The sequence below is a fragment of the Typopeltis vanoorti genome, chromosome 20 (assembly GCF_054136105.1).
Source record: "Typopeltis vanoorti isolate ZY-2024b chromosome 20, IOZ_Tvanoo_1.0, whole genome shotgun sequence".
Taxonomy (NCBI): Eukaryota; Metazoa; Arthropoda; class Arachnida; order Uropygi; family Thelyphonidae; genus Typopeltis; species Typopeltis vanoorti.
The window spans coordinates 874092-890276 of NC_143568.1; the positions used below are offsets into that span (position 1 = coordinate 874092).

A 16185-nucleotide genomic window follows, 5' to 3' on the forward strand; every position below is an offset into this window, starting at 1 on the left:
ATAACAAAATCTACAAGCAGATAGAGGGAACTGCCATGGGCTCCCCCCTCTCACCCCCCTTGCCAATTTCTATATTATTCCAAGTGAAATACCCAGAGTTGATGGCAAAGGATCCTTTGCCATCAACTCTGGCTATTTCGCTTGGAATAACAAAATCTACAAGCAGATAGAGGGAACTGCCATGGGCTCCCCCCTCTCACCCCCCCCTTGCCAATTTCTATGTGGAAAATTTCGAAAAACGAGCCATAGACTCAGCCCCACTCAAACCGTCTATCTGGCTAAGATATGTAGATGATGTGTTCTCTATTTGGCCTCATGGCCCAGACACGTTAGATTCCTTCCTTGGTCATCTCAATAGCCTACATCCAAGAATCCAGTTTACTATGGAAAAGGAAAAGAACAATTGTTTACCCTTCCTAGACACCTTAGTCACGCGCCTGCCTAATGATACACTTGCCTTCACTGTATACAGAAAACCCACACACACAGGCAGATACATTCACAAACTCTCCCACCACCACCCCTCACAACAATATGGCATCATTAAAACCCTTACCAAGAGAGCCCACAATCTTTGTTCCAGTGGAACTGCCCTCACTACTAAGCTTAACCACATACACAGAACTTTCCTCTCCAATGGCTACAGCGAACACAGCATCAAAAAAATAATAAATTCCTCCCCCATTCCCCGTCCCTCTCTTCAACAAGAATTCAAAAATGCCATCACCATACCCTACATCCGTGGCACTTCGGAAAAAATAGCCAAGATACTAAAAAAGTATACCCTACACACAGCATATAAGCCCTACCGCAAACTGGCTACCCTTATCCGTTCTACAAAAGATCAGCTCCCTCCTCTCTCTCTGCCTGGAGTTTACAAAGTACCCTGTTCCTGTAAGCTTGCGTACTTTGAACAGACAGGCAGATCAGCATCCATCCGTCTGGAGGAACACAAGGAACACAAGTCGTACATCGTTAAACACAACTATGGCCATTCAGGCTTGGCTGACCACGTCTTGGACACCACCCACAGAGTATCATGGAAGAAAACCGCCATGCTCCACCACAGCAAATTCAAGAAAGAGAGACTTTTCTTAGAAGCAGCAGCAGCTCTCAAAAACCAACCAAATCTTAACAAATAAGGTTGCATTAAGCTTCCGAAGATTTGGGAAACAGTCATCACCAGAGGTCCCACCTTACATTCCAGGCCACCTACAACTGCCCTTAGAGGACGCTCCACCTAGATAGGACTGTATTGTCACCCACGTGGTTGGGCTTAGTATTGTAAGTTTTTGAGTGCATGTTACATTAAGTGTCTTTGTAATCCCCGTAGATGTCCTAGTGACTAGGACGAAATATAGGAAGTATTAAATTCTATTTTAATTCTTTTTGAGTGTTGTAAAAAATCCATTAAACCTCCAACATAATGATTTTGAAAAAGCATTTGACAAAGTTAAAAGAAACATATTATTTAACATATTAAAAGAAAGACAAATACCAAATAATACCCTAAAAGCTATCACAAGTATATATGAAAATAATCAAATACAAATAAGATTAAATCACGAGCTATCATATACAAGAGAGATAAACCAAGGGGTCCGATAGGGATGTCCCCTCTCAGCAACTCTTTTTAATATCTACTTAAATGAAATAATAATAAAATGGAGTAAAAATTTACATCAAGGAATTAAACTTTCACCTACAGTTACTTAAACACTCTCCTCTTTGCAGATGACCAAATAATAATTACAAATTCTGAAGATAACTTACAGAAAGCTATTTTAGATCTAAATGAGATATCCAAAGATTATGGTATGATAATATCAACGAAAAAATCAAAAACTATGGCCTTTAAAGGACAAGATCCAGCAAGAACTGAAATAGTAATAGATAACAAAATCTTAGAACAAGTGAATTCATTTAACTACCTAAGATGTATGATCACATATGAAAATGAAAAAGATATAAACGTAAAAATTGCAAAATATTTAAAAATAACAGGTGTAATTAACTCTATATTTAAACCAAACCTAGTTCAAAAACAAACCAGGCTAAAAGTATACAATACATTAGCCTTACCGGTCTTAATGTATGGAAGCAAAATCTGGACAATAAAACAAAAAGACAAACAAAGATTAACAACAGCAGAAATGAAGTTTATGTGAAAAACTGCAAAGTATACCCTATTTGATCACAAAAGAAACGAAGATATTATGAAAGAATTAAACCAAGAACCAGTAATAGAAAAAATTAAAAAATATAAACATAAATGGATGGAACACGTCCAAAGAATGAAAACAGAAAGATTACCAAAACAAGCCTGAAAGTACAAGCCATTAGGAAAAAGAAAACCAGGATGTCCTCTAAAATGATTCAACGATGACTTCTAAGGCCGGAACAGGCCATGCTAGGCCTAAATCCTTGATACGTATGATGATGATGATGATAATCTAGTGTCAGTTCATTCACAGTAATTTCATTTCCTCAGATTTTCCCATTAACATGTGTATCCAGCTCTGAACTTACTCTCAACAAATTCTCTTCCTCCTGTAATTTTTTAATTACAGGATATGATCTTTCCTCAATGACTTCAAATCCTATTCACAGCTCTGTTGATGAGAGTACACTGCATTCCTTCTCTTCATTGTAAATCTTTCTACTTCCCAATAATTAGAAACCTTAAGATATTCCATAACTGAGAGGAGACCTCCATATAGCCTTTATAGGAATGCAGAGATCCTATCGAGGCTTCTGACCTAATGTCCAATCCTCACCTTCTCGTTGTGCACCCTGTTAGGTATCTACCTGGATACTGAACAAACGAGGATGGGGTAGCAATTTGGGATTTAGCTGACCAAACTGTATTCTAATTGGCATAAACCAAAATAAAAAATGATGGTACAACATGACAGAATTTCATGCCGGGTGGGCATCGCCTGGTTAAACAAGAGCCTCCGTTGTTTTCACCAGGGTACCAGGGCAAACAGCTCAACATCGCCAGAGTTCAAGATCGGTACTATCAACATAAGAAGTCTAAATGGCAAAGAAATGGAGCTAGCTGGTACTTATCCAGAGGAACTGGATAAGTACCAGATCGACATAATAGGGATGACTGAAACAAAAAAGGCAAACACTGGTGAGATCTTTCTGAGCAATAAATACAAAATGTTATATTCAACACTAAATATGAGGCTAAGCTTCTTGAATAGTAGGCAGTCTCAAGCAGAGTGATGTTGGTAAATATAAGAATGGGGAACTGGACAATGAGATTTATTTGTGCCTATGGGTCCCACAGAAGGTTCTACTAAGGTAGAAGTGGAAAACTTTTTTGAGGCCTCAAAGAAAGCAACTGACACAATGAAAAAGGAAAAGTTGGTCATTATTGGAGATCTAAATAGCAGAGTAGGAAATCATTTTCAGACATACAAAAATATATTGGGAAAATTTGGAGTAAACAGCAAAGCTAATAATAATGGCAAATACCTGTTGGATTTCTGCTCAGGACATGGACTGATTATTACTAGTACAATGTTCCAACATAAAAATGTGCGCAAATTCACATGGAGAGAAGACGCAAGGAATAAGAAAAGTCTCATTGACTATGTTATTGTTGATAGTGATGTTTTCTCCTTAGTGCAGGACACCAGAGTGTACAGAGGATTTGAAATTCAAAGTGATTACCATTTAGTCTTGAGCAGGATAAAATTGAATTTCATTTTGAAAAGAAGAACATGTAAGAAAGTTTTAAAGAGAATAAAAGTTGAGCAGCTCTCAGATGTGAACTGTAGACTAAAATACACAAAGATTATTGAAGAAAAAATGAAAGAGTTTTAGAACAGGAACCAAACCTTGGTGATTCAGTGGGAATCCCTGAAGAAAACACTGACTGATTCAGCCAGAGAGGCATGTGGTGAGGTTGTCTGTAAGGATAGAAAAATCATAACTCCATGGTGACCACAGGAATTAAACAGGCAGTGAAAGAAAAGAAGAAAGCATATCAAAAGTTCCTGGCAAATAAGTCAGCTTGTGCTCTTAAAGAATACAGAGTCAAATGCTAAACACTGTGTAAAACTAGCTAAACATGGGAAGACTTTGGTAAGAACATAGAAAATAAATATCAAGAAGGTGGCAAGATATTCTGCAGGTTGTAGAAGAAGCTCAGCTCAGAAATGGAGAAAAGAGTGCTGTAAAAGGAATTAGAGATGATAAAGGTGAAGTGAAAACAGGAGAAAAAGATATCCTTGAACTAATGAGTAATTACTTAAAAATTGCTAAATGCAACAAGCAGTAATAAGAGCACAGTGATAAAAAACACTGACCAGGCATGTACTTAGGAATACATATCCATACTTGAAGTAGAAAAAGTCATCAAAGGCTTGAAATGCGAAAAGGCAGCAGGAATAGATGACATTCGACCAGAAATGCTCAAATATGGAGGTATAAAGGTCTTACAGTGGCTGCACTGCATAGTTCAGAAGGCCTGGGACAGAGGGACAAATTCCAGATGATTGGAGTAGAAATCTCATAGTACCCATATATAAAAAGGGAAATAAAACTGAATGTGAGAATTACAGAGGTATTTCCCTACTGAGTGTTTCTGGTAAGATCAATGCAAGAATACTTGAGAAACGGTTGAGAACAATTATGGAAGAGAAGCTTGGTGAAGAGGAAGCTGGGTTCAGGTCAAATAGAGGTTGTCAGGATCAGATCTTCACTTTACGACAAATAGTTGAGAAATGATGGGAATATAAGAAAGATCTATATTTAAGTTTTGTAGATCTGGAAAAGGCATATGACAAGGTGCCAAGAGAGATGCTATTCGAAATGCTACAGTTATATGGTGTCAATGGGGCATTATATCAAACAATATTAAGTCTTTATTTGAGTTGTAAGTCAGCAGTTAGAATTGAAGGAAGTACAGAAAGGTGGTTTAATGTTAAATCTGGTGTTAGACAAGGATGAACATTATCCCCTCTGTTATTCATTATCTATATGGATCACATTTTGCAGGAAAGTGGTGTTGGATCTGATGTCAAGGTTGGAGATGTAAAACATTTCAACTACGTAGGCACGATTTTTAGTGAAAATGGCAAATTAAATATGGAAATAACTTCCTACCACACCAAACCTGGTATGGTAGGAAGTCAACTGAATAAATTTACATGGAATAAGAGAGAAATTAGCCAAAACACAAAATTAGCTGTATACAAGATGGTGTTCCAACCAATTTTAACTTATGGATCTGAGAGCTGGGTCAGAAGTAAAACACTTGACCAAAGACTGGAGACTGCAGATATGAGAGTCCTGAGAAAGATTAGAGGAATGAATAGATTGCATCAATGGCAATATCATATTAAAATCGAGTATATTAGGAAAGAACTTGACATTGTTAGCAATGAGGAATGTGTTAGCAGAGCTAATCTCAGGTGGTATGGTCACTTAAACAGAACAGGAGAGAAAAGATTACCAAAACAAGTGTTCTCTGCCAGGTTGGCAGGAAAAAGATCCTGAGGAAGACCAAGATATAGGTGGATTGATACAGTAAGAAGTACCTTAGAAGATAGAAATATGAGATCTGATAATGTTGGAGTCTTGACAGGTAACAGATTGATTTGGAGGAAAATTGTAGATAAGTTAGTAACAACATAATTTTTCATGTAGTAGTATTATGTGTTGTACACCCCTAGAGGGTATATATATCAGGAATTTGATGAAGATGATGTAATATTCCATAACTACTCTTTACCAGGATAACATTAATAACTTTAATGTTACTGAAACACAGTTCTAATTTCTCACAAGAACGATCTCACACTGCTTCTCTCCTTACTTTTAATAACATCCAGATCTCCAAATATGAGCAGATTTCTCTTCTTGGCTGACTTATGCCACCAATCTTTCCTGGCACTAGCAAATCTCAGCTGTAGCTTCTTCAGCTTCCGAAACACTTGGAGCATTTTTTCCTCTCATGGAACTCCCACCTGCACAACTCCCAACACTGTATACATTCCAAATCCATTCAACAATGGAATATTTCTCACATGTTTGGAGTGATGCACTGAAAACCTCTCTATATTGCCTGATGCTGAAAAGAGGGCAATCCGATTAATTGATGCTCCCCTTTCAGAGATTCACTTCAATCACTCTCCCGTAGATGTTCAGTTTCCTTATGTCTTTTACAGAATACTTTCACAGATAATGTTCTGCAGAACTAGCCACCATCATTCCTACACTATCTTTCTTCCAAAACTGTAATAACAAGGGAAGTCAACATCCATTTACCATCTAATTCCACACTTACTGAAGTAACTTTTCTTCCTCCTCTTTCATTCCATGCACTCCTATTCTTTGGAAAAGCTTTTCATCACTATCTTCCACAAAGGCTATAGCATTCAGCTGTTCAAGAAACACATGATTTTTTTCTTTCTTCTTATTCACACATGGAACTAATTGTATAGGTCTTGTAACCTTTTGTATGTAGATCTGATTTAAAAAAAACATACCAGTGCAGATCCACTACTAATCTGTTTTTGATAGAAAGACTATAAAGGAAATCTGCACACTTCTGAATGGGAAAGAGTAGGAAATTTATCCTTTGGGAAACATAGAAATATTCTAATTTATAAATAGTTTTGAAGGAGACTTGAAGGTTTAACTTTATACAGAAACCTAGAGATCCATTGATGAATCATCGGCACAAGGAATAGAAATGAAGTCCTTTCTTCAAAGAGAATAAGGATGAAGGCCACAGGTGTTTATTATTCTACATGATGGTATCAAGAGTTATAACCATTAGAGGGGGGGAACAGATTTAACGAACCTCAGTTTTTGTTCCATAAAAGATTCTGTGGAGCATAATGTGTGTGTGCATGATGAACCAATGCTTTGATAATTTCAGACTGTTCTGGTAAAGATGGAGATATGAACAGGCAGTGATGTACATCTTTCTATTAGTTTTCTTTTTGTAGCCTGAAACTGCAAGACTCCTGTTAGGCCTTAAGAAGAGAACAGAAGAAAAAAAAAGGCTCTTTTCTGTTGGTTATCCTTTCAGGATGCAGTTGATGTTTCAATGTCATTTTCATTGTCTTTGTTTTGTTTTAACTGATTTTCATACCCAAATTTATTACAGCAATTATTCAACTTAGAGAATCCTGCAGACTTCTCTTGGATTTATTCAGGAGTATAACATCATCTGCACAAAATTAAGAGCTCAGATCGACATCTACAATTTTGATATCTAATATCCTATCTACAATTTTCTTCCAATCAGTCTATTTGTCAGCACTCCAATACTATTATATTTAATATTTCGGTCTTCTAGGGCACATATGATTGAATCAATTCACCTAGATCTTGGTCTTCCTCTGGGTCTTTTTTCCTGGTATCTCAAGCATTAAACACCAGTTTTTCTAACTTTTCCTCTCCCATTCTGTTTAAGTAACCATATTGCCTTAGATTAGCTCTGCTCACACATTCCTGAATGCTAATAATGTCAAGTTCCTTTCTAATATCTTCTTGTTTAATATGATTCTGCTATTGATGCCATATGTTCACCATCTTAATTTTTCTCAGAATTCTCTTATCTGTGATCTCTAGTCTCTTCCACGCTTTCTTTCCACAATTTTTCTTAGCCTTTTCTCAAGTAGACTTGCTGAGTTGAGAAAAGGAACACTCAAAAGGGAAATTGCTCTCTAATTCTCATATACAGTTTTATTTCCCTTTTTTACAGATACTATAAGAACTATACTCCAATCATTTAGAATTCAAATTTAGCCACAATAAAACTTTTTTATTTCCATTTCTGGTCAAATATTTACTCCAGCAGCTTGGAAAAGTTCCACATTTTAGGTTTTTAATCAGTTTCCCCCCTCAAGTACTCATATGTACTCCTGACTGCATTCCTCCTAAATGTTTCCTACCACCATACTGTGACTGCTTTAAACTTTAAAAAAAAAAAAAATCAGCTAATGCCTTTTTGTTCCCATATAGGGAGTAAGTGAGGGCCACTTTTTAAACTAAATTACTCCAGACATCTAAAATATCTATCTTCAGTTTTGATGTTATCATCTTTATCATCTCTGATTCCTTTCACAGCACTCTTTCCTTCATTTCTAAGAATTTTCAATAGCCCCCCCAGAATATTTTGCCACCTTGTTTGTTCTTACAAAAGTCTTCTCATGATTTTTGTTTAGCTTGTTTTATGCAGAGCATCACTTACTTTGATTTTCTCTCAGAGCACAAGCTAACTTGCCAGAAATTTTCACTATGCTTTCTTCTTTTCCTTGACAACAAGGAAAATTTTTCTTAACGTTCTCAGTTCACCGTGAAGATTTTTCTATCTTTGCACACTGTTATACCCTGATAAGTTGGAACATAAAATATTGAGTGAGTTGCCAATAAAAATTTTCTCATTTCTTGTGTTTTCTCTTCATGCGAATTTGTGCATATATGTTGGAACATGGTGCTGGTAATAACTAGTCCATGTCCTGAACTGAAATCAAGCAGGCAATTACCATTATTATTAGCTTTACTCTTTTCTCCTAATTTTCCCAAAACATTTCCTACTGCTGTTTAGATTTCTAACAAGGATGAACTTTTCCTTTTTCATTGTGTCAGTTACCTTCTCTAATGCCTCAAAATATTCCTCAACTTCTTCCTTAGTAGAACCTTCTGTGAACTATAGACACAAATAAGTCTCACTGTTTGCAGTTCTACATTTCAATATTTGACCACATCACTCTGCTTGATATTACCTGTCATTCAAGAAGTTTATTCCCATATTTAGTGTTGAATACTATAACTACTCCTTCTTTTCCTAAATCACTACTACCTGAAAATACCTTGTATTTTCTACTTAGAAAAATCTCACCTGTTTTTGTCTTCTTCACTTCAGTAATGCCTATTATGTCAACCTGAAACTTATTGAATTCTTCATCTAATTTCATTTCTTTTCCATTGATACGTCTTATGTTGATAATGTCAATCTTGAACTCAGAATGTTGATATGGGATTTGAGCTGTGATAATATAATATTTCTTTTTTGTTAATTATTGTATGTCCATAATCTTTATAACCTTAGTATTCATGAATATACAGTGACTATTATAAATGTTCCTATATTTGTAAACATGCTTAGATTAGCATGTCAAGAAGCTACTGTTAAACTCTTGGTCAATTTCTCAATACAATCAACTTTCACCACACCAAATGAAAAAGGAATAGTTAGTTATAACAGAAAGTTTGCTAAAGTGAAATTCATAGACTACAGCATTAATGACATGCAGCTCTTTATTTTTTGGTCGTTTTATAGTGAGCGAGTTCACTAACGTGGTGTTTGCTATGGTGGTTAACTGTATCAATTTATTAAAAGCAATAATTAACAAAACTGAACTTACTAAATGAAATCCACACCAATCTGAAATAAAGTCTCTTTGACGGAAAAGATTTTCTGCTGAAGTGCGCTTATAATCACGAGGACAGGGAGATCGATTTCTTAATGGCTGAACTTGTCTTGCTAAATCCAGAAGATCACGAGAAAAGTTTTTTTCTGTTCCACCAATCCTCACAACAACTCTGTTTATTAAATATTAAAAATAGTTATTAAACACAGTATTAAACCAGGTTAGAGAATTTATACTTAAAAAAATATTTATACTTTAAAAAGAAAAAAGGAAAAACATTTACCCTTCCTTTTCTTTTGGATTTAATGGCAGGCGTCCACCAGCATCAATTGATGAGGCAATCATCGTGACATAAATTGTTTCACTACTTCTCCAAAGATAACTCTCAAAAATCTCCACTAGCTTATCACGTCTTTTTCCTTCAAACATATCTTCCACATTCAGGTTTAAAAATTTCATTTCAACTTCACGTTCAGCTTCTTCTAATAATGAAAAAAGTAAGAAAACAAACTATCAGTATAAGGTATCAAGAATACACAACTTTTTAGTAATGTGGCCAAATTTTATTTTATTATTTTTCTTTTTACAAAAAAAAAATGAGTAGCAGAAAAATATAACATGAATAATTTGAAACTGTAACTCAGAATTTTAGTGTATGCAGATCCAAGAATTTCCAATGGCCACTGCTAGAGTACAAGATCACTATCATGCTCATTTACTACAAAGAAAGAGAGTAATGCCATGCTTTTTTTTTCTTTTTGTCTTGGAGCATCATTCCATAGATTCTGTTCAGAAAACATTTAGGAAGGACATACTGAAAAGAATCCTCCAAATGTAAATTCCATGGTATCATAAATTTTGGGAGCCCAATGCATGCATAAAAGGAAGTGTCCTGACTGATCACATGTGAGTGAGGAAACAACCATTCATGTTTGATAGGCATTTATACGGTCTGCAGAAAATAACAGAGCTGTGTTGTCACAAGGAGAATATACCAGAAAACTTATGTTGAATTCTGCAAAAATGTCTTGCACACTCTGGCCATACCATTTACACTTAATACTGACCATTACACCAAACAACAAAATGATCAGCTCTATTTTTCATGAACATGAGGACCCACATTAAGGAGACACAACATTCCTGTTAAAAGTGTGTTGAAGTAATGAAGCTGCATTTATGTGTCACAAAAAGTGAACAGACATGATATCTGTATATGGGATTCTGAAAATCCCCACTCTTGAAAATACTCAAGGGATAGTCCAAAAGTTAACTTGTATTTCCAAGTAAGATGGAACAGTCCCTTCACATTTATCATGCTTTGATAACACTTCTGAATATGTAACCGCCTAACCAACAGATGATGATAAGTACCACAGCCTGGCCTGGATTGTCACCAAATCTAGCTCAAGGCATCTGATAAGATTCCACACTGGACACTGTTATGTAAACTGAAAGGAATGGGTAGAATAATAGGTCATGGTAAGAGTGACTGATGAAAGGCACTGGAGTAATGTATGTACTATGTCTCCACTGTTATTTCTCATTTGATCAATGCGAGGTGTCTAAAGCATGGTCAGATAGACCTCAACTGTCCATAATTGTGATGACAAATATATTCATGTTCTTCAATACTGATATTATTAGCATATCTTTATGTTGGAGGTTTAATGGATTTTTTACAACACTCAAAAAGAATTAAAATAGAATTTAATACTTCCTATATTTCGTCCTAGTCACTAGGACATCTACGGGGATTACAAAGACAATTAATGTAACATGCACACAAAAACTTACAATACTAAGCCCAACCACATGGGTGACAATACAGTCCTATCTAGGTGGAGCGCCCTCTAAGGGCAGTTGTAGGTGGCCTGGAATGTAAGGTGGGACCTCTGGTGATGACTGTTTCCCAAATCTTCGGAAGCTTAATGCAACCGTATTTGTTAAGATTTGGTTGGTTTTTGAGAGCTGCTGCTGCTTCTAAGAAAAGTCTCTCTTTCTTGAATTTGCTGTCAAAAAGAATTAAAATAGAATTTAATACTTCCTATATTTCGTCCTAGTCACTAGGACATCTACGGGGATTACAAAGACAATTAATGTAACATGCACACAAAAACTTACAATACTAAGCCCAACCACGTGGTTGGGCTTAGTATTGCAAATTCAAGAAAGAGAGACTTTTCTTAGAAGCAGCAGCAGCTCTCAAAAACCAACCAAATCTTAACAAATACGGTTGCATTAAGCTTCCGAAGATTTGGGAAACAGTCATCACCAGAGGTCCCACCTTACATTCCAGGCCACCTACAACTGCCCTTAGAGGGCGCTCCACCTAGATAGGACTGTATTGTCACCCACGTGGTTGGGCTTAGTATTGTAAGTTTTTGTGTGCATGTTACATTAATTGTCTTTGTAATCCCCGTAGATGTCCTAGTGACTAGGACGAAATATAGGAAGTATTAAATTCTATTTTAATTCTTTTTGAGTGTTGTAAAAAATCCATTAAACCTCCAACATAATGTCCTCACAGCACTTAAGCCTCTACACAAGAAGTATTAGCATATCTGTTTGATCATAAAAGAACAAGAAACCTTGTATACACCTGGAACCGAGAGAGGGACATATGATTTTTAAGATAGCAGATAAGGGCAGCACTAGCTTCAAATAGGGTTTGAAATTATACATAGAATACATTTATTTAAAATTGTAAATATTTTTACTAAGGTGCCCTGGAAATATGGGAAAAGTAATAGCATTACTGTAAGCTGTATGTTGAAAGAGGTGAAATGCAGGGAGGAAAAAATATTCTTTTAATTTTTTTCAGCATTGTAGCCACTGGATAAAAAGGTGTGACAAAAGAGAATTCAGCTGTGAGAGAAGTCTGGATGGAACAGACTTCTCTCACTGCTGAACAGTGGCTGGTGGCTCTGTTAATCATGGTTTTTATGATAACTATACTGTTGGGAGAATGAATGATGGGAAAGTTTGTAAAGGTATCTCTACAAAGAGTGGGTAGCTTTTCTGTAAAATGAGAAAGAAAAAGTACCATTAGGAAGATGCGTGATTAAAGTGTCTAGAAAATAGAGATTACAGTTAATTTTTTTCAGTCATGCCCGAATTCTGGAGTGCTTGCTTTTGGGATGGATAAGAAATGAGTAATGCACGTGAGTTGTTTATTAATTAACTTAAGGAATTCACAACGTACACTAGAATATCCTTATTCACAAATGTCCCACTCAAGGAAATCTTAGAGTTAATCCAAGCTAAATTTCCTCCCGATATCTCGGCCCTATTTCAGTTCACAATGAACTCAGGCTATTTCATTTGGAAGGGAAAATTCTACAAACAAATAGAGGGGACAGCCATGGGTTTGCCAACTTATTTATGGAGACTTTTGAAGAGAAAGCCTTAAACTCTGCTCTACAAAAACCAACCATATGGCTTCCCTACGTTGATGATGTGTTTGCGATTTGGCCATATGGTTCTGATACACTTCTCTCCTTCTTAACACACTTAAACAACCAACATCCCAGAATCAAGTTCACCCTGGAAAAAGAGGAAAACAACAGCCCCTCCCTTTCCTAGACATACTAGTCACCCACAAGCCTGATGGAACCTTGGTTTTCTCATTTTATAGGAAACCTGCCCATACAGGCAAATACATTCACCAACAATCCCCCCCCCCCCACCTCACAACAATATGGAGTTATTAAGACATTACACAACAGGGCTAAACAAATCGGTTCAAATGACAATGCCCTAACCACTGCACTCAATCACATCCTCAACACTTTCTTGGCCAATGGCTATTCCCCCCCCCCCCCAAAAAAATGTGAAAAATATTGAAATTAGTAAACCACAACCCTCCCCGCCTTCACAACAAAGATTACTCTAAATCCATCACCATTCCCTACATCCGAGGCACCTCGGAAAAATTACCAAAATCTTAAAAAAACGACTTGTCATCTTATCATCATCATCATCAAATTCTTGATACGTACCCTCAAGAGGTGTACAGGATATGATAGTACTACATGAAAAATTTACATAATTACTAACTTCCTATCTACAATTTTCCTCCAAATCAGTTTGTTACTTGTCAAGACTCCAACATTATCAGATCTTATATTTCTATTGTCTAAGGCACTTTGTACCATATCAATCCAATTATATCTCGGTCTTCCTTTGGGTCGTTTTCCTGCCAACCTGGCAGAGAACACTTGCTTTGCTATTCTTTCCTTGCCCATTCGCTTTAAGTGAACTTATGGATTCTGTGATTAGCTGTGCTAATCACTGACAATGTCTAGTTCTTTCCTAATATCCTCGTTTTTAATATGATATTACTATTGATGCCATCTGTTCACGGCTCTAATCTTTCTCAGGACTCTCATATCTGCGGTCTCTAGTCTTTGGTCAAGTGTTTTACTTCTGACCCAGCTCTCAGATCCATAAGTTAAAACTGGTTCGAACACTGTCTTGTATATAGCTAATTTAGTGTTCTGACTAATTTTTCTCTTATTCCATATGAATTTATTCAATTGACTTCCTACATACCCACTTTGTTGATTCTGTTGTCTATTTCCATATTTAATTTACCATCTTCACTAAAAATCATTCCTAAGTAGCTGAAATGTTTTACTTGTTCCACAGGTTCTCCATTCACAACACAGTTGACATTTTCAACGATTCTACCTATTTTAATTGTCTTTGTCTTTTTATTGCTGACCTTCATACCATATCTATTACAACAGTTATTCTAATTAGTCAGGGAATCTTGCAAACTTGTAGCAGATTTATTTAGAAGTATAACATCATCTGCATAAAGCAAAGAGCATACATTAACATCTCCAATTCTGATATCATGTTTAATAATACTTTCCTTCATAATGTGATCCATATAGATAATGAATAACAGAGGGGATAATGTACATCCTTGTCTCACACCAGATTTAACATTAAACCATCTTCCTGTACTTCCTTCAATTCTAACTGCTGACTTACAACGCAAATAAAGTAATGCTTGATACAATGCCCCATTGACACCACATAACTGTATCGTATTGAATAGCTTCTCTCCTGGTACCTTATCATATGCCTTTGCCAGATCGACAAAACTTAAATACAGATCTTTGTTATATTCCCATGCTTTCTCAACTATTTGTCGTAAAGTGAAGATCTGATCCTGACAGCCTCTATTTGGTCTGAATCCAGCTTGTTCTTCACCAAGCTTTTCTTCCACAATTCTTCTCAACCGTTTCTCAAGTCTACTGGCATAAATCTTGCCAGGAACACTCAGTAGGGAAATACCTCTGTAATTCTCACATTGTTTTATTTCTCGTTTTATATATGGGTACTATTAGAGCTCTACTCCAATCATCAGGACCTCTGTCCAGGCCTTCTGAACTACACAGTGCAGCCACTATAAAACTTTTATACCATACTCCTGCTGTCATTTCACATTTCAAGCCTTTGATGGCTTTTTCTACTTCAAGTATAGATATGTATTCCTGGCACTGCTTGTTTCATTTAGTAATTTTTTGAAGTAATTACTCCACACATCACAGTAATCAAGTCATCTTTATCATCTCTAATTCCTTTTACAGTCCCCTTTTCTCCATTTCTGAGCTTTTTCAATAGTCTGCAGAATATTTTGCCACCTTCCTAACATTTATTTTATGTTCTTGCCAAAGTCCTCCCATGACTTTTGTTTAGCTAGTTTTACACAGTGTTTAGCTTTCTTACATTTGACTCTGTATTCTCCAAGAGCACAACCTCACTTATTTGCCAGGAACTTTTGATATGCTTTCTTCTTTTCCTTCACTGCCTCTTTAACTTCCTGTGTCCACCATGGAGTTCTGATTTTTCTATCCTTGCAGAGAACTTCACCACATGCCTCTCTGGCTTAATCGATCAGGGTTTTCTTCAAGGCTTGCCACTGAATCTCCAAGGTTTGGTTTCCTGTTCTCAAACTCTTTCATTTTTTCTTCAATAATCTTTGTGTATTTTAGTCTACAGTTCACATCTGAGAGCTGCTCAACTTCTTTTCAATATGAAATTCAATTTTATCCTGCTCAAGACTAAATAGTGATCACTTCCAATTTCAAATCCTCTATACACTCTGGTGTCCTGCACCAGGGAGAAAACATCACTATCAACAATAACATAGTCAATGAAAATTTTCTTATTCCTTGCCTCTTCTCTCCATGTGAATTTGTGCACATTTTCATGTTGGAACATGGTGTTAGTAATAACCAGTCCATGTCCTGAGCAGAAATCCAACAGGTATTTGCCATTATTATTAGCTTTGCTCTTTTCTCCAAATTTTCCCAAAATATTTTTGTATGTCTGATAATCATTTCCTACTCTGCTATTTAGATCCTCAACAAGGACCAACTTTTCCTTTTTCATTATGTCAGTTGCTTTCTCTAAAGCATCAAAAAATTCCTACACTTCTACCTTAGTAGAACCTTCTGTGGGACCATAGGCAAATAAGTCTCATTGTGCAATTCCCCATGCTGATATTTGCCCACATCACTCTACTTGAGACTGCCTGCCATTCAAGAAGATTAGCCTTGTATTTTGTGTTGGCTACTCCTTCTTTTCCTTGATTGTCATTTCCTGAATATAACATTTTGTATTTGTTGTTCAGAAAGATCTCACCAGTTTTTGTCTTTTTTGTTTCGGTCACCCCTATTATGTCGATCTAATTCCTCAGCTAATTCCATTTCTTTGCTAGGCTTCTTATGTTGATAGTACCGATCTTTAACTCTGGTGATGTTGA

General features: G+C 36.2%; 1 protein-coding gene across 5 annotated transcripts in view; it reads right to left on the reverse strand.

Moving 5' to 3' along the window:
• The window catches only part of Scgalpha (sarcoglycan alpha), a 190403-nt gene that overhangs the window by 95224 nt on the left and 78994 nt on the right, over nucleotides 1-16185 (reverse strand). For all 5 annotated transcript variants that reach the window (XM_090410037.1, XM_090410036.1, XM_090410039.1 and 2 more), the window contains exons 6-7: nucleotides 9688-9886; nucleotides 9399-9576 (exon numbers count right to left, since the gene is read on the reverse strand). In XM_090410037.1, the coding sequence (XP_090266163.1) occupies nucleotides 9399-9576; nucleotides 9688-9886 (377 nt within the window). The remainder of the gene's footprint in view (nucleotides 1-9398; nucleotides 9577-9687; nucleotides 9887-16185) is intronic.